This window comes from Pseudopipra pipra, chromosome 27, assembly GCF_036250125.1.
Source record: "Pseudopipra pipra isolate bDixPip1 chromosome 27, bDixPip1.hap1, whole genome shotgun sequence".
Lineage (NCBI taxonomy): Eukaryota > Metazoa > Chordata > Aves > Passeriformes > Pipridae > Pseudopipra > Pseudopipra pipra.
Window position 1 is genome coordinate 5,216,523 of NC_087575.1, and position 17,189 is coordinate 5,233,711.

Genomic DNA, 17,189 nt, shown 5'->3' on the forward strand with positions numbered 1-17,189 from the left:
TTTCTGTCTGCAAAGCTGAGCACCGAGGGGGCTGTGGGTGTTTCCCACCCCCACAGGTGTTACCCTGTGGGTGCCTCTTCCCCTTCCTGCCCCCTTAGCAGGGTCTGTGTCCTGCTGCCGCCCTGCTCTGCTGTCACACGGGACGTGGGGCTCCTCTGACACCACACCAGGACACGGAGCAGGCAGGAATGGGGGCGAGGGGCTGCCTGGGGCCACTGCTGCTGCTGCTGCTGCCCCTGCCTTCGGGTGAGCAGCGGGGCGGTGGGTCCGAGGTGGGTCTGGGGTGGGTCTGGGGTGGGTCTGGGGTGGGTCTGGGGTGCCCAGTGGGGTCTCGGCATCGCTGGCCGGGGTGGTGGCAGGTGTTGGTTGGGGGCCAGGACAGGATCTCCTCTCCTCACAGCGTGGGCCTGGCTCCAGCCATCGATCATTGGGGGACACGAGGCCAAACCCCACTCCCGGCCCTACATGGCATCCCTGCAGTTTGGGGGGGTCCACGCCTGCGGGGCAGCGCTGCTGCACCGGCACTGGGTCCTGACGGCCGCCCACTGCCTGGCCCAGGGGTGAGTCCGGGGCCACGGGGGGCTCGGGGGGCTCCCAGTGACCCCACCGGGCTGACACCGGGTCCTGGTGTGGGGCAGGACACTGGCCAGCGGGAGAGTGGTGGTGGGGCTGCACAGCCTGCGGGACCGCGGGGCGGCCACACAGACCTTCCCCATCCGGGCGGCCTGTCCCCACCCCGGCTACGACCCAGGGACCATGGAAAACGACCTGCTCCTGCTGCAGGTGGGAGTCGGGAGGGGTCTGCCGGGGGGCGGGAAGCGCTGCCGGGGGGTTCACACGTGTCAGTGCAGCTGCGCTCGCAGCCGGGGTGAGAGGCTCGGTGACATTTCCTCTTCTCACCCCCGGAGGTTTCACACCTCCATAACATCTCCCCGCTCCCGTGGGCGCTGCATCGGCTCGGTGCTGCCCCTCAAGCACCCACCTGTGCTGTTGGGGTGCTCTTCCGCAGCCCCCCCGCACCCCTGCAGCACTGGGGCACCCCCCTTGGCCCCTCACCTGCGGCACTGGGGTCCTCCCTCAACCACCCACCCACGGCATTGGGGTTCTCCCTCTGGAGCGCCCACCCAGGCGTTGGGGTGCTCCCCCCGCACCCCCCCCGCAGTGTTGGGGTGCTCCCCGTTCTCCCCCGGCCGTGGGGGGGTTCTGAGCTGCCCCCCGCCCGCAGCTGGAGGGGACGGTGACGCCGGGCCGGGCGCGGCGGCCGATCGGGCTGTCGGGGCGGGGGCCGGCGGCGGGGGCCACGTGCAGCCTGGCGGGCTGGGGGCTCCGCGGGCGCGGGGGGCTCTCGCCCACCCTGCAGGAGCTGGAGGTGAAGGTGATGGACCCGCGGATGTGCAACAACAGCCGCTTCTGGGACGGCGGCATCGCCCCCACCATGATCTGCTTCCAGGGGCAGCCCCGGGGCTCGGCCCCCGCCAAGGTGAGCGTTTGGGGGTCCGAGGGCTACAAAGCTCTGCCCACCCCCAACCACCACTCCTGGGTGTGGGGGGCTCCGGGGGGGGAGCTCACCCCGAGCACAGAGGCCAGATGTCCCCCCAGGCGTGGTGGGGGTCCCCACCTCTGGTCGAGGTGCACTCTCTGGTGTCACCCCCGTCCCCCAGGGGGACTCGGGGGGCCCGTTGGTGTGCGGGGAGCGGGCGGCGGTGGCCGGGGTGATGTCCTTCAGCGGCCCAGATGTCACCGACCCCTTCAAGCCACCGGTCGCCACCTCGACCGTGAAGTACAAGAAATGGATCCAGAAAACCCTGCGGAGGGGCTGCAAGTCCCCCCAGCCCCCAAGAGACTGAGCACCCCTTCCTATTTACACAGGTTGGCTTTTAATGGGAATACTGTCCAGAGTCCGGTAAAATAACATCCTTAGTACATAGATACAGTGCTGGGGGAGCAGGGCACGGCACAGCCCGGCAGGATTGTCCATGGAGGAGGGGGACAGCGGGGCTGGGGGTGGGCTTGGGCCCAAGGGGCGATGCTGGCCTTCCCACCACCCTGTGCTCCGTTACAGCTCTCAGGAGTTGGGACACGTGCTGCCCCTGGGACTTTCCCCCTTTTCTTCAGCCCCAGCTCCAGGCCTCCTGCACTGGCCCCATGCCAGAGCGGGGGTCTCCAAAATGTGCCTGTCCCCACGACCCTGGGGCACTGTCCCTGCAGCCCCTGTGGCACTGGTGTGGGGGGACATATGGAGGGACACATAGGTCACCCCGTCCAAAGCAGGTGGTGATGGTGGGAGGACTGGGAGATACCCAAGGGGTCAGGGAGCACCTGGATTAGGGGGTCCCTCTGCAGCCCATCCCACTCCAAGGGGCCGAGGCACTTCCATCACACCCCAGTCTTGGCACCTGGGGCCAGCTGGCAGCAGGATTGGGGTGTCCCTGGGGTTTTGGGGCTGGGAGCCCCCCTTGGGCGTAATCCAGTCCTGGATGGATTCGTGTCCACATCCACAAGGACACATTGGGATCCTGGCTGCGAGCTGGGACAGGGATCTTCTGCCCTGGGGATGGGAAGCTGGGGAGCTGCAGATGGAGGGGAGGGACGCCAGACCCTTCCCTGGGGGTTGGTCACCCCGGTGCCAGCTCAGCACCCTGTCCCCTCCCAGGGCAGCTCCCCAGCCTGGTGACATGACCCTGTGAAAAGCCCCCCAGGATGAGCTCATCGGGACCCCAGACACCCCCGTGAGCCCCTGCAAGGCTCCCCCTGCACCATTTCCACCCTCCACCGCCTCGGACCAGTGCAGGGACCTCGGCTGCTGGTCCCTCCAGCAGCACAAACAGGGGTCCTGGCCCCCATCACCCCTGCAAAGCCTCTCCCCTGCGTCCCCTTCCCCCATTAATAAATGAGCTGTGACCGCTGGCAGAGCCAGTGTTGGTGCCAGAGGAGCTGGAGCACACAGGGGTGTCCCTGTGCCAGGCTGTGCCGTGCCGGCTTCCCGGCATGTGGGATCAGATCCTGGTTCAGACCCCTGCCCACAGCGGGTGAGGGAGATGGGGGGATGTGGGGACACCATCCCCCCTCATCTTGTCCTGGGTTGTCCATCAGCGGGAGGAGATGGTCCATGAGACTCACCCCAGGTTGGGGTGTCAGCCCCAAGTGTGTCCCCAGCCAAGTCCAGTCCTTGGCACTGGGAATTGTGATGCTCCAGCACAGCAAGACCCCAGCAGGGCCAGCAGCGGGTGGGGGTGACTCACTGGTCCCCAGCTGTCCCACATCATCATGTGTGTGTGTGTGTCCCCAGCACAGTCCTGCTCAGCTCCCCTGGGCTGGGGGGTCACAGGACCCTCACTGGGGCCTCATCCGTGGCAGCTGCTCAAGCCTGGATTTTCTCCACCGCCTTGTCGGCCACGGCCGTCACCGCCATGGGGCTGGGGACGTAGTTGAAGGGGGTGACACGGGCGGCCTTGCTGGGGGAGCCGTGTCGGCTGGCGGGGAAGGTCCCGGCGGGCGCCTCGTGGCCGAAGGAGATGGGCAGGGCAGCCTTGGCGGGCGCGGGGGCTTCGCCATCACCGGTGACACGGGGGTGAGGGGGTCCCTCGCGGGTCTCCAGCGTGGGAGAGGTGCTGGAGTTGGTCTTGGAGGCGGCGAAGTCCTCGGTCTGCACCACGGCGTCGCTGGTCTTCCTGGGGCCGGGGGCGCCGGGGGGCTCGTCCTCGGCGGAGCCCGCCAGCGGCAGGGCGGAGGAGGGCAGCGTGCTCTTGAGGATGTGGGGGATGTCTTCGTCCCGAATCCTCCGCCACGTGCCCTTCATCACCACCACCGGCGGCTTCCCCGGCTGCCCCCCGGGAGCCGCCTCGGGCTGCCGGCGCCGCGCCGGCGCCTCGGAGCGCACGGAGGAGGAGGAGGACGGGCTGCCCGCCCGCCGCGCCACGCTGATGTTGGGCGAGGACGAGTATCGCTTGAAGGGCTCGGCCGCGGGGGCGCTGGTCTTCACCGGCAGCCGGGACGGGCTCTCGGAGCTGGTCCTGCGCGGCGGCTTCGCCCCGGCGCTGGTTTTGGCGCCGGGCTGGGCTCTGGGGGCGAGGGCCCGCGGGCCGGGGGATGCCGGCTTGGCCGCCTTGAGCTCGTCGCAGCGGGAGGAGCAGAGGAACACGGCCGGGAGGGCGGCACGGCTGCGCTGAGGGGACCCCCGGCGAGGCAGCGAGGCCGCGGGGGCCGGCGGGGCCAGCTCGGTGCGGTGCCGCAGCAGCAGGCTGGAGGACTCCTTGATGAAGGTGAGCTGGCGCAGGAAGCCGGAGCGGTCCGAGTCGCTGCCGCTGGAGCGGGCGGATGACATCCGCACCAGGTTGAGCCGGCTGCCCCCCGGCCCCCCGGGCCGAGCCTTGGAGCCGTCCTCCTGCTCCTCCAGCACCGGCATGGCCCCCCGGCCCGGCAGCACCTTCCTGCTGGGCTTCTGCATGAAGGGGATGCGCACGGGAGACTTCTGCGTCTTGGACTGCCTGGGGGCCGGGGATTTGGGGGCCGGGGCCTTGGCCGGGGGTCCCGGCGGGGAGGACGAGCCCCCTGCCTTGCCCGCGGCTGGGGTGCCTGGCTTGTTGAGCTGGGAGGGCGATGGCAGCTTCTTGGGGCCGTGCTGGGAGGGGGTGGAGGTGCGGGAGGAGCCCGAGGAAGGGGGGCCCTTCCCCATGCGGGCGGGCGGGGTCGTGCTCCTCTTGGGCAGCGCCAGGTCCCCGGTTTCGGGGGCCTTGCCCAGCCGGTGCAGGCTCCGCGAGCGCTGCTGGCTCAGGGAGAGGTTCTTGGCAGGCGGCGCCTCGGGCTTGGCCACCGGGGTCTTCTTCGGGGTGGCCCGTGGGCTGGGGGCGTCCTTGGCCAGGCTGGGCATGTAGATGACGGTCCTGCCACGGAAGACCACGGGCAGGTTGGGCACCGGTTTGGTGGGTGCCGGGCTCCGCTCCGCCCTGGCACCGGCACGGCCGGCGGGACGGGCACCCGCCGTGTCCTTCCTCTCTGGGCGGCCCTTGCTGTGCTCCCTCCTCGCCGTGTCCCGGCCGGATGCGCTGCCGGGCCGCTGCTTCTCCTGCCTGCCCAGGGAGAGCTGCAGCGTGGAGCCCACCGAGAGCCCCGACATGAAGGAGAGGATGGAGTCGGACTCGGAGGAAGGCTCCCGCGAGAGGGAGGCGGCGGCCTGGTGCAGCCAGGTGACGATGGAGTTGGCTCCCTCCTGGATGGCCTGCCACTCCACGCTGTCCAGGTCGGAGCCCCGGTCGGAGCCGGCGTCCTCGTCGGGGTGATGCCTGACCTCGGCTTTCCGCTCCCTCCCGCCCGTGCCCGGCGGCTTCTGCTTGCACTCCAGCCCCCTGCGGCGAACCGCGGGCCGCCGGCGCTTGGGCATGGCCGAGCCGATGCACTTCTGCAGCAGGTCATCCTCCGAGTTGAGGCTGGGGGAGCTGGGGGAGCCCCCCTGCTCCTGCCCCACCGCGGCCGACCGCGGCCACGTGGCTTTGCCGCAGGGCTGGCCCCGCTCCTCGCCGTCCGAGAGGTTGGCATCGCTCAGGGAGCTCATGGAGGAGCTGAGGGAGTAACAGGGCGGCGTCTCGTCGGCAATGAGGTTGTTCTGCGGCTTTGCCTTTGCCGGATGGGGACCGGGCTCGGGGTCCCTGCGGGGGATGGAGCCGCCCGAGCGCTCCCTCCGGGGTGCCCGGCCGGGCTGGGCTCTGCTGCCGGAGCCCTCCCTGCCCGCCTCGGGCAGCTCATCCAGCTCCGGATCGTAGAAGCAGTAGACGGCTTCCTCCGTCGGCGTGGTGTGGCACAGCGACTGGAAGACCACCCCGTCCTCCTGGGGGTCATCCTTCCTCCCGGGGGCACCGCTGGCCCTGCCCACCCCCAGCTCCAGGCTGGCTGAGCTCTTTGGGGGGGTCTGGCCCCGCTTCCCCTCCCCGCCTTGGCCGCGGCCTGGCCCCGCTTTGCCCTTGCTGGTGGAGCCGATCCTGGCGGGTGCCGAGCTGCCGGAGGCGGCTCTCCTGGCCGGGATGGTGCCGCCCTCGCGGCGCCCCTCGGGCAGGGGGTGCTCGGCCTCCTCGCCCGCCGGGTAGCGCAGGGTCTCGTCGCTCAGCGAGGCGGCGCTGGAGAAGTTGACGGGGGTCCCGTCGGCCGAGTCGGTGAAGGAGTCGTCGTCCTTGAAGAGGTCGCGGGCGGTGGCTCGCAGGTGCCTGGGGACGCCGGGGTGCGCGTGGGCCGGCACCAGCATGTAAACGGGGACATGCATCGGCTTCTTGGTCTGGGGGTGCAGGACCTGGCCGGACAGCAGCGAGGTCTTGACCTTGCGGAAGCGGGAGGGCATGGCGGAGCTGATGCACTCCTTCAGGATCTCGATGTCGTCGTCGTCGGGGGGCTCGGGGCGGTTGGCCCGGCGCCGGCCCTCCAGGTACCGCTCCTCCCGCCGCTCCTCCCGCTTCTCGTGAGCCGCGAAGTTCAGGCTGTTCTTCTCCGGGAAGGTGGGAATCAGCTTGAGCTCCACGTCCTTCTGGACGTAGTGCTCGTGGAGGGGCAGGGCGCTCAGGCTGGAGGCACACGAGAAGTTCTCGTTGGGTTTCTCCACCGTGAAGTAGACCATGGAGTCCAGGTCCTGGGGCAGCTGGAAGCGTTCCTTGAAGTCTGTGATCTCCATGAACTTCTTGACGTTGTTCTCCCACTGGATGTTGAACTGGCTGGTCTCCTTCTCGGGCTGGCAGCCCAGCTCGAAGAGGGGGGTCTTGCTGCGGCTGGGGGGCATGGTCTGCCCGGGGCTGTCGGGGAGCTCGCTGGGGCTGATGGTGCCGCTGATCATCTCGCTGCACGGGTCACTCTGGATGGAGCTGGCGATGGAGGGGCTCTCGAAGCTGCCCAGGGAGCTGACGGAGCTGCAGCGGCTCATCACCAGAGGGGTCTCCTGGATGTAGTTCTCCGAGGAGCTGGAGGGGGTCAGGTCGTCCTGGCGTGAGGGTGATGCTTCCCGCAGGAAAACCTTGTCCCGCTTCGGGAAGGGGATGGTGATGGGCTGGGAAATCCCCACCGGCGTGGTGGGACCCGGATCCACCGCCTTCTCCTTCTCCTGCCTCCCATCCTCCCCTTCCACATCCCCTTCCTCCATCTCCAGGATCTCCAGGGAGGAGTCACTGTCCAGGTCGTTCTCGCTGTGGCTCTGCCCGTCCAGCACATTGTCTGCCGAGGAGAGGGAGGAGAGGGAGCTACAGCGGGAGAAGCAGATTGGGGTGTCCTCCACCGAGTATTTCTGCACCGACTCCTGCTCTGCCGGGGCTGGCGGCTGTGCCGGCAGCTTCTCCGGGATCTTGCTCAGGGTCTCGGCCGTTTGCAGAAGCGCCGGGGGGAGCCAGGCTTGCTTCCTGCCCAGCAGGGAGGGCTGGTGGCCGGTGGCCGCGCCGCTCTTGGCCAGGCTCTCGAGCAGGGGCACGTGCTGGTAGGACGGGGAGAGCTTGATGGTGTGGACGTGGGGGTCGGGGGGCTGTTTGCCGCCCACCTCCTTCTTCCACTCCGTCTCCTTCTCCGGTGCCTTGGGGCTGGGGAAAGTCACCGTCTTCTTGGCCCGTTCGGGGGGGTCTCGCTGCTCCGGTTTGTCCGGCTCGGCCGGGTCCCGCGCGGGGGGCTCGGCCCGCTCTGGTTTGCAGCCCAGGATGCTCTTGAGGTCGAGCCGGCTCGGCCTCTTCTGGTAGCGCTGCAGCTCGTCACGATAGTCGAGGAAGGCGGCCCTGGGGCAGGGCTTCATGTGCTCCTTGGTGCAGTAGCCGTCGCTGGTGCTGCCGCTGTTGAGGCTGTCGGTGGACAGGCTGGTGTAGGCCGTCTTCAGCCGCAGCAGGGTGTGCGCCCGGCTCAGGCTCTCCCGCTTGGCAAAGCCGCCGGCGTCCGAGAGCCGGCACGGCGAGCACGACTGGGCCCGCGCCTCGTGCCCCTCCTCGGGGCCGTACTGCCAGTCCAGGCAGTGGTCCTCGGAGCTGAGGCTGAAGCTGTCGTCCGAGGAGTTGTGCATGGTGGAGATGTCCTCCACCAGCTTGTCGATCTTGGCCACCGTGCTGGAGATCTTGTTGGCCAACTTCTCGGCGGCCAGCGAGACATCGTCCTCCGGCAGCGGCAGCTTCTTGGGCTCCGCCGGCTTCCCGCTGCCGTCCTTCTCCGGCTCCGGGCACCGCCGCTGTGCCAGTGCCCGCGGCAGCGCCTGGCCCTGCAGGAAGGAGGAGTTGAGGAACATGGAGAGCACGGAGGCGCTGGCCGTCTCCACGCCGGTGGACACGTTGGGCACCTCGTCATCGTCGAAGCAGCCGGAGTCGGAGGCGTAGTCCTTCACCAGGCTCTCCATGTGCCGCAGCGGCTTCTTCGCGCTCTGGCTCTTCAGGCTCTGCTTCTCCATGGTGTCGAAGGTCTCAGCCAGGTGCTTGGCGTCCAGCTCGGCCTCCAGCGCCTTCTGCTTGCGCATGTAGAGCGAGGGCATGCAGGAGCCCGGGGACACCACGGCCGCGTCCTTGTACTTGGGGGGCCGGTTGGTGAGGAGGTTGCGCAGGGCGGCCGCGCTGCCCATGGCGATCATCTTGTGCTTGGAGTGGATGAGGTTGCGGAGCATGCTGACCGCCCCCAGGTCCCACAGCAGCTCCTGGTCGCGGGGGCTGCGGGCAGACAGGTTCCAGAGGGTGCCGCAGGCGTTGCTGACGATGGTCAGGCTGTGCGAGCGCAGGTGCTGCAGCAGCGTCTGCAGGCAGTTGTGGTCCCGGAGCACCTGCCTGTGGGACAGAGGGGACCCCCGCCCGTCAGGGGGGTCCTCGACCCTCTGCCTGCAGCCGTTCCTGGGGTTCAAGGTGCCCCCTCCGCCCAGTGCTGTCCCTGGGGTCTGCAGTGCCCCCCACCCCCATGGCACTCCGTGGCATCCCCCAACACCGTCCCCGGGGTCTGCAGTGCCCGGGGTCCCTCCCCCCTTCCGTGCTGCATCCCCACCTGTAATCCTCCCGCGTGGCGACGAGGCTGGAGACGTTCCTGAGGATGCCACCGCCGCTCTCGATGATGGCCAGGGAGTTGCTCTGGCACTTGTAGGTGAGGGTGCTCACCAGGAAGCCCAGGGCCCCCTCCACGGCGCAGATGGCCGCCTTGTTCTCCGTGCTGTGCGCCGACAGGTTCCACAGCGCGCTCAGGACACTCTTCAGGGTGGATTCCTGTTCCAGGGGGGTCACACACCCCTGTCAGCCCCTGTCCAGGTGCTCCATGCCCCCTCCCACCTGCCCTGGCGCTCACCTTGCCGGCGTGCAGGGCACACCGTGTCAGCCCCGTGACGCTGCCCACCTCCCGCAGCACCTTCTTGCTGTTGATGTCAGCGCGCCAGGAGAGGTTCCTCAGGATGCTGGAGACCACCTGGAGGGGCAGAGCGGGGTGAGTGGGCGTTGGGACTGTCCCCCTGCCCGTCCCCTCCCCAGGGAGCCCCTCACACGGCCAGACCCACCTGGTGCAGCTCCTCGCTGTCGGAGCCCAGCTGAGCCACGATGGCCTCCATGCAGCCCCGGCGGGAGCACAGCGTCGCCTGGGAGGAGGATGAGGGTGGTGAGGGTGACCCTGTGACCCCCTGACCCCGCTAACCCCCCCCCCAAGTGCTGCCCCCCACCTTGTTGACCACGTCGCCGAAGGTGAGGTTGGTGAGGGCCATGCCCGCGTAGCGCCGCAGCGCCAGGTTCAGGGGGTCGTTCGTCATCTTGTGCATCTCGTAGTCCACCTGCAGCAGCTCAGCCACCGCCTGCAGCCCGCCTGTGGGATGGGATGGGGGTGATTTGGGATTCCTGATCCCTCCCAGCACCCCTGCCCAGCACCCCTGCCCCCGGGGAGGGGGCAGGCAGAGCTGGCTGTGGTGCAAAGGGAAGGAGCCCCCTCCCCACGCTCACCCAGCTCGTTCATGGCCCGCCTGTACTCCTCGTCGAAGGAGAGCTTCATGATGGCACAGGTGGCCTGGCAGATCTGGGGCTCGATGGGCACGGGCACTGCGGGGGCAACGGAGGTCAGTCCTGGGGGTTGGCACCGACGATCCCCCCCGTCACCCACAGCCTCCGCCAGCCCCACCGGGCACCCCCCGCTCCCCCCGTACCCGCGCCCTCGGGGCCCCGTCCCCCGTCCCGGCTCTGCATCTGCAGCCAGTCCCAGCAGGTCTCCGAGTAGGAGCGGATCTGCTCCAGCACGTGCAGCACCCGCATCTCCTTCTTGGCCTGGCCCTCGTCGGGCTGGGAGAAGACGATGTTGTGCAGGGCGGCGTTGGCCCTCATCCGCGCGTCCTTGGCGCCCGTGGGGCTCTCGGGGGGCCCCGGCTCCCCGTCCGAGTCGTGCAGGATCTGGATGAGCAGGGGCAGGCAGCCCGACTTGCGCATGGCCAGGCAGCTCTCCTGGGAGCTGGACATGGCCAGCAGCGTGCGGGACATGTCCTCCTTGTCCCGCGTGGCCAGCATGGACAGCAGCCAGAAGACAACCTCCACCTGCAGGAGCGGGACACGGGGTTACACTGAGCCCCCCCGGCTCAGCCCACCCCGCCGGGCCCTGCGGGGCTGCCCCTCACCTTGCTGTTGCCCCCCTCCTCGGGGTGGGTTGGGGGGTCCAGGCTGCCGTCCCCCTCCATGCCCGGCACCTTCCCACAGAGCTGCGGAGGAGGGAGCAGTTGGGGGGGTGTTCGTGCTGCCCTCACCCCCTCCATGCCCGTCCCCTCCCCACTTTTCCACCACCCACTGGTGCCATTAAACCCGGCAGCGATTCCCAGCCGCTGCTTCCATCAGTGCCGGGGTGTATTTGAAGCTAAAATCAGGGATGAGGGGGGTGGGGGGGCTGTTACAGCCGCAGGCTCGGGAAAGGGGAGCGTGGGAGAGTGAGCAGGGAGGGGGCCAGGGCTGAGCCCACAGAGCTGATGGATTGGAGTGGCAGTGGGGGGGCCCTGAGGATGTGGGGGTGTCTGGGGGTGATGGAGGGACTGGGGGTGACGGAGGGGCCACAGGTGTTGCCACAGGGGGCTGTGGGGGACAGTGGGGCTGAGGTGATGGAAGCCCATGAAGGTGATGATGATGATGATGATGATGATGATGACCATGGTGGGGCCATGGCAATGGCAGCCCACGCTGATGAGGATGATGGTGGGTGACGGTGGGGCCGTGGTGATGGCAGCCATGACGATGTGTATGATCACGGTGATGAGGATGATGAGGAGGGTGACGATGAGGGTGATGAGGAGGGTGACGATGATGAGGAGGGTGGCAGGCTGCCCACCCTGGCGCCTCGGTTGGAGGCAGATGCCGTGGGAGCCCCCGCGCCGCCCGCCTGCCGCGCGCCATGGCCTACTTCTGGTCTCCATGGCAACTGCCCATTTCACGGTGCCCAAGCCACACAAAGCCCTGGCTGTGCCGACAGGGACAGAGCAGGACAACAGCGGGGGGGCTGTGCTGGCCCCCTCCTCCACCCTGCCCGGCTCCATCGCCCACAGGGACCAGGGACACCCCGGTGCCATCCCCTGTACCTGCGGCTCCGGCTGCTGTGCCTTGTCCTGCGCCTCCATCAGCTCCTTGTCGATCTGCTCCAGCCGGGATGCCCGGATCTGGGGGTGCATGAGCAGATCAGCGAGGGCTGGGACCCCCCTGGGACCCCAAAAGTCGAGCAGGAGGGGTGCAAGGGTGCGAGGAACTGGGTGTGAGGGTGCAAGGAGCTGGTGGAGGGTGCCCGGAGCTGGGTGGGAAGGCGCCCAGGGTTGAGCCCATCAGGGCTGTGGGAGCCCCCAGGGGGCAGAACAGGGGACGTGGGGGGGTGAAGGACCCGACCTGTGCCCTCTGCACCATCTCGTCGGCCGTCCCAAAGCGCTCCTCCATCAGCGAGCGGATGTGCTGCGCCTCGAACTGCAGCTGCTGCCGGATCAGGTCCATCTGCATGGAGAACTGGGGGGCACGGGGGGTGGCATGAGGGGGGCAGGGTCCTGGCCGTGCCCCAGGGCTGAGGGGGGGGCTGGGGGTGGTCCCCACTCACCGTCTCCACGTGGGGCAGCTCGTCCAGGCGCGTGGCCAGGCTCTGCAGCTGCGCGTAGTACCAGACCTTCTCCTTCTCCTCCTTCTCGATCTCCCCCAGCAGGAAGCACCTGGGGAGGGGGGACCCCGTCAGCGCAGCCCCCGGCACCCCCAGCCCCCCGCACCCCCCAGGCCATCACCTCTCCCGGTCCAGCTCCTCCAGCATGCGCAGGGTGGCCCTGCCCAGGTCCGCGGGGCCGTCCCGGTGGGAGGGGGGGGCCGGGGGACTCTCCTCGGGGCCGCGCCCGGAGCTCGTCACCTCCGGGGCGAACTTGAGGTTGTAGAGGCTGGTGATGTCCATCTGCAGGGCTGGGCACGGGGACAGCAGCGTCAGGGTGGGCTTGGAGGGGACCCCCCTCCCCACCCCGCCCGGGCACCCACCTTTGAGCTGGTCCAGCACCTCCGTTTGCCCTGAGGACACCATGACTCGGGCCTCCTGCTCCAGCTTGCCCTGGAGATGCTTCAGGACCTCCTAAAACAGGGATGGAGCTGTTGAAGGGGTGTGTGGGGGGGATGTGGAGGGAAAGCCCTCCCTGCAGCCCCAGCTCGGGGTCCTCGCCCCCCCCCCGCTGGGGCCGTGCCCACCTTCATGTCCGAGGTCTCATTCTCCAGCTTGGAGAGGTGGTTGGAGTTGTCCTCCAGCTCCCGCCGGAGGTGACTGTTCTCCTTCTTCAGCGCCTCCACCTGCCGCACCAGCTGGTCGTACGAGGCGATGGAGCCGGACATCTTCACCCCCTCCAGCGCCTGCGGGGGGGGTGGGGGTGGGCAGCACGTCGGGGGGCTCCCCCAGCACCCTCACAGCCCCCCCAGCACCCACCATCCGCCTGGGACCACAGCACAGCACGGGGGACCCCACCACCCACGACCCCCCCCCGCAGTGCACTGGGAGAGCTGGTGCCCCCCCAAAGCCTCCCAGAGGGTCGTCCCCGGCACGGGGTGGGGGTCCAGCCCCGTCCCCCCCAGCCTCCGCCAGCCCCCGCCTGGTTCCCACCCTCGGCAGAGCTCAGCTCTCCGCTCCCTTTGTCTCTCTTTTGTCTTCTCCCACTCCCGACCTTCTCCCGCTCCGCTCCCTCCCGCACCGGGGGCAGCCCCGGCCCCCCCGCGGCCCCCCCGCCCCGGTCGGCTTCCCCCCCAGGCACCCCCGGTCCCTCTGTGCCCCCTCAGCCCTCCCCAGCCCCCCAAACCTCCTCTTGCCGCAGCGCCCACGGACCCCCCTCGCACCTGCGGGGGGGGACACGGCGGGGGGGGGGACAGGGACGGGGACCCCTCGTCACCCCCCGGCGGGTCGGGCTGGCGGTGGCCCCGCGGCACCTTCGTCAGCACCACGTGTGTGCAGGGGGAGCTTCGAGGGGGGAGCACAGCTGGGGGGGCCCCTTGTCCCCACTGCACCCCCTGCTCCCCTCTCCCCACCCCGCTCCCGCAGCGGGGTCAGGGACAGCAGCGATCCCCCCCCGGCACTGCCACCCCCAAATCTACCCCACGGTGACCCCTCTGCCTTCACGAGCCCTTTCTGGGGGTCCCAGCACGCCCCTCGCCAGCACAGAGGCCCCACCAGGCAGGGCTGGGACCCAACACCCCCCAAGGCCCCATCGATGTCCTTCCCACCCCACACCGGGGGGGACCCCATCCTTCCCTGGGGGTCCTGCTGTGGGGTCTCTGTCCCCCCCCCACTCCCAACCACCCGGCTCTGCCAAGGGAGACAAAGACCCCCCCAGTGCCAACCCCCCCCAGCTGCTGAAAATCCCCCCCGGGAGAGGAAATAACCCCGGGAGGGGGGGCTGGAGTGGGAGCAGAGGAAGGGCCGGGGCTGGGATGAGGGATAAGGGATCGGGAATCCAGGATGGACGATGGAGGAGGACACAGGGTGAGGGATGCGGGGTGTGGAATGCGGGATGGCGGATGAGGGACGGATCCAGGGTATGGAATATGAGATGTGGGATGCAGGGTGAGGGATGCAGGAGAGGGACGTGGGATACTGGATGGGGGATGCGGGATACGGGATGCGGGACGAGCACGGCCTCCCGTTGCTGCGGTGACGGCGATGGGGGCACAGGCGGTTCCCGGCTTTTCCCGAGCATCCAGACACGGAGGGGGGGTGGGGGTTCAGCCCTGCCGGGGGATGGGAATCGGGGGCTTCCTCTTCTCCAGGGGGACACAGGTCAGAGCTGGGACATTCGGGGGTCGATGGTGGGGGGAGATCTGAGCTCTGCCCCCCCCCGGTCCCCGGCAGGGCCGGCCTCGGCTCCCCGCCGAGCGCAGCGGCCGCAGCGGCGCCGGGATCCGCAGCCTGCGGGGAGGGGCTGCGGCCGCACCTTCATCTGCCGAGCCCGAGACACGACGGGAAAGGGGGGCCAGGGCTGCGGGAAAGGGGGGCAGGGCTGCGGGAAAGGGGGGCCGGGACTGTAGGATGGGGGAAGCCAAGGGTGCAGCGGGGCTCCATCACCACGGTGGTCACTGTCCCACAGGACATGGTGTCCCCCCACGGTGGGATCCCAGGCAGGGCCCTGGGCTGCCGTGGGCACAACCCCGGGGGGCCACGATAGCTCGGGGTCCTGGGCACCCGGCTCCTCCAACCCCCAGAGCTGCCCCTCTCTGCTCAGGGAACCCGGGACTGGCTCAGGCCACAGGCAGGGACTGGATTCATCCAGCAAGTTCCTGGCAGGGCAGACGCTGCAGCAGATGAAGCAGCATCTGCGCTGCCCACCATACCCCACGGCCCTCCGCGCTGCCCACGGCGCCCACTGCCCACCCCCCACCTCACTGCTGCCCACCCCCCACTGCCCTCTGTGCTGCCCACCCTGCACCGCCCTGCCCACGGTGCCCATGGCTCTGCCCCCCACACGGGGCCACCTTGGCCAGGGCAGGGCTGGGGGGGCTCCACAACTGGCCCCCCAAGCTCCCCACACCCCTCAGCTCGGCGGCAGCAGCTCTGGGGACAGGGCTGGGGACGGGGCCGTGGCCACCAGCCGAGCGCAGCCGCCTCGCCAGAGCCACATCTGAGCCCCCGACCGGCTGCGGCTCCCGGAGCCCCCGGGGGACGTTAAACAAACAGCGTGTTGTCACCAGCGCCGGCTGATCGACCCGGCCCCGGGGACCCCCGGCCACAGCAAAGCCCCCCCGGGGAGCACAGGCCGCGCACGGGGGCACACACAGGGACACGGGGACACGTGAGACCTGCGCCCTCCCCACTCGCGGCATCGACCCCCTGCAGCCCCCCAGTCCTCCCCCCAGCACCTGCTCACGTGTGCAGACACGTATGTGCACAGACACGTATGTGCACACACACGTATGTGCACACACACGTATGTGCACACGCACATCACGGCCTGCGGGTGGATGTGGGGCTATGGTGGGGTGAGCGTTGGGGTCCCCAAGACCCCCAGCAGAGCCCCCACCTCGTGCACGGACCCCCCTCCCACCCCACGGCCCAGGGTGCCCGTGGGAACCAGGGACAGGGAGGTGCCCAGGGCAGCCCCAGCTCCCCCCATCCCGCTCGGGGACGCGGCTCTGGCACCCTCGGGGTGCCCCGGGTGCGGCAGAGGTGCTGCTTCAGAAGTCGAGATTTTTGAGGGACCGGTTTGGGAGGTGGATTTGGGGTGCGGGTTTGTGGGAAGGGTTTGGGGTGCGGTTTTGGGTGCGGTTTGGGGGCTCCAGGTCCCGGGCTCGGCCCCAAGCCCCGGCCCAGCCCTGCCGGGGGAGCATCGGGGGGTCCGCGGGAGCCGAGCCCGCATCGGCGTGGGGGGAGCTGCTGCCCCCCCTGCAGACACCCCCCGCCTCGCCTGCGGGATGGGGATGGGGTGGGAAGGGGGATGGGATGGGGATGAGGGTGGGATGGGGACGGAGATGAGGATGGGGACGGTCGGTGCTGCTCCCCCCGCCCGGGGACTCCCCGCCGAGCCCCGGCATTGTCCGGCCTTTGTCCCCGCGGGATGCGGGACACACGTTCCGCCCGATCCCCTCGATTCCCCCTGATCCCTCCGATCCCCCCTGCACCCCCGGCCCCCCAATATCCCCCCGATCCCGCGGGATGGAGCCGCACCCGCCGCACGATCCAGCGCAGCCAGGGCCGGGGGCGCCCCCACCGCGGGGGGGTCTCACATCGGGGCACCCCCGTCAGGGCATCCAACCCCCCCAACCGCATCCAACCCCAATCCCCCCCTCCCCCGGCCCCACCGCGCAGCCCCCCCGGTCCCCCCAATCCCCGGCGGCTGCAGCGGCCCCGGAGCCGCCGGGACCCTCGGGGGGTGTCGGGGGGTGCCCGGGGGGGCGCGGGGGGGGTTGCGGCCGTACCTCATCCCCGGCGGTGCGGAGCGGTGCGGTGCGGTGCGGGCGGTGCGGAGCTGGGCGAGGCTCCGGCGCGGCCCCGAGCAGCCGCATCCCGCCCCCGCCCCCCCCGCTCCCGCTCGGGATTTTCCAGCGGCGCCGCCGCCGTTAGAGGGCGGCACCGGGGGCTCCCCGCGCCCCCCCCGGGCTCTGCCGGGCAGGGGGAGACGGGACCCCCGCGGGGGGCTCCATTCCCGTCCATCCGCCCCTTTTCCAGCCTCCCCAAAAACGCCGGGATCTGCCCCGTCCCCCTGTCCCGGGGATGCACCTGCCGCTCCCGAACAAACCTGCCCCCTCAGAGGGAACCGGGCCCCCCCGACCAAGCCCACCCCCCCAGACCGAACCTTCCCCCCCCCAGAACGAACCTGCCCCCCCCAAACCGAACCTGCCCCCTCCGGTCGGGCCGGTGCCGCCCCCGTGTCCTTGGGGACCGGCCCGACATCCCCCCGGACGAGCGGGACCCCCCCGCCGGCCCCCCTGCCGCCGATCCCCCCCCCCGGCCATGACCGTGGCCTCTGCCCTGTGCTGTGGCCACTTGTCACCCACCAAGGCCACTGTCACCCCCCTCCTGCCTGGGGCATCCTGGGCCCCCCGGCGTCACCCCCCCAGGGCTGGGGGTCCCCCCACGGCCCTGCCCAGGCAGAGTGACCCCAACCCTGCCCCCCCCCACCAGTGGGGTCGGCACAAGGACCCTCAAGGTCACACAAAAGGGACCCAGTGACAGGGGACCTTCCCTGAAGGACAAACGGCCCCAGCTGGGCCTGGAGGGACCCCTGAGGAGCCCCCACAGGACCTTGGCCAGTGGCAGGGACCAGCCAGGAC

At 70.1% G+C, this 17,189-nt stretch overlaps 2 protein-coding genes across 4 annotated transcripts; one reads left to right on the plus strand and one right to left on the minus strand.

Moving 5' to 3' along the window:
* The first annotated feature begins 34 nt into the window (after window positions 1-34).
* LOC135403348 (granzyme M-like) lies at window positions 35-2,912 on the plus strand. 3 transcript variants are annotated; one of them, XM_064637309.1, is made up of 6 exons: window positions 35-246; window positions 401-560; window positions 639-783; window positions 1,226-1,480; window positions 1,662-1,869; window positions 2,654-2,912. In XM_064637309.1, the coding sequence occupies exons 1-5, from the start codon at window positions 189-191 to the stop codon at window positions 1,845-1,847; spliced, it is 804 nt and encodes a 267-aa protein (XP_064493379.1). In that variant the 5' UTR covers window positions 35-188; the 3' UTR covers window positions 1,848-1,869; window positions 2,654-2,912. The 3 variants fall into 3 exon arrangements, with proteins under 3 accessions (XP_064493379.1, XP_064493378.1, XP_064493376.1); XM_064637308.1 differs by having other exon boundaries at window positions 1,226-1,869; XM_064637306.1 differs by having other exon boundaries at window positions 1,226-2,912.
* APC2 (APC regulator of WNT signaling pathway 2) lies at window positions 1,855-16,441 on the minus strand. Its single transcript, XM_064637292.1, has 15 exons — window positions 16,335-16,441; window positions 12,630-12,788; window positions 12,426-12,516; window positions 12,185-12,353; window positions 12,007-12,115; window positions 11,805-11,918; window positions 11,507-11,584; window positions 10,562-10,642; window positions 10,100-10,481; window positions 9,900-9,995; window positions 9,626-9,765; window positions 9,467-9,544; window positions 9,262-9,378; window positions 8,968-9,182; window positions 1,855-8,756 (listed from the first exon to the last, which is right to left on the minus strand). The coding sequence occupies exons 1-15, from the start codon at window positions 16,419-16,421 to the stop codon at window positions 3,362-3,364; spliced, it is 7,311 nt and encodes a 2,436-aa protein (XP_064493362.1). The 5' UTR covers window positions 16,422-16,441; the 3' UTR covers window positions 1,855-3,361.
* Window positions 16,442-17,189: the final 748 nt, after the last annotated feature.

What these genes read in the sequence shown, in the direction of transcription:
- APC2 (XM_064637292.1), bottom strand. Translation starts at nt 16,421, where the DNA reads ATGCGGCTGCTCGGGGCCGCGCCGGAGCCTCGCCCAGCTCCGCACCGC. An exon ending in TCCGCACCGCCGGGGATGAG is followed by an intron (nt 12,789 to 16,334) that starts GTACGGCCGCAA and finishes CCCCCCCCGCAG; the next exon opens with GCGCTGGAGGGGGTGAAGAT. An exon ending in GAGGAGCTGGACCGGGAGAG is followed by an intron (nt 12,116 to 12,184) that starts GTGATGGCCTGG and finishes CCCCCTCCCCAG; the next exon opens with GTGCTTCCTGCTGGGGGAGA.
- LOC135403348 (XM_064637306.1), top strand. Translation starts at nt 189, where the DNA reads ATGGGGGCGAGGGGCTGCCTGGGGCCACTGCTGCTGCTGCTGCTGCCC. An exon ending in GCCCACTGCCTGGCCCAGGG is followed by an intron (nt 561 to 638) that starts GTGAGTCCGGGG and finishes GGTGTGGGGCAG; the next exon opens with GACACTGGCCAGCGGGAGAG. An exon ending in ACGACCTGCTCCTGCTGCAG is followed by an intron (nt 784 to 1,225) that starts GTGGGAGTCGGG and finishes CCCCGCCCGCAG; the next exon opens with CTGGAGGGGACGGTGACGCC.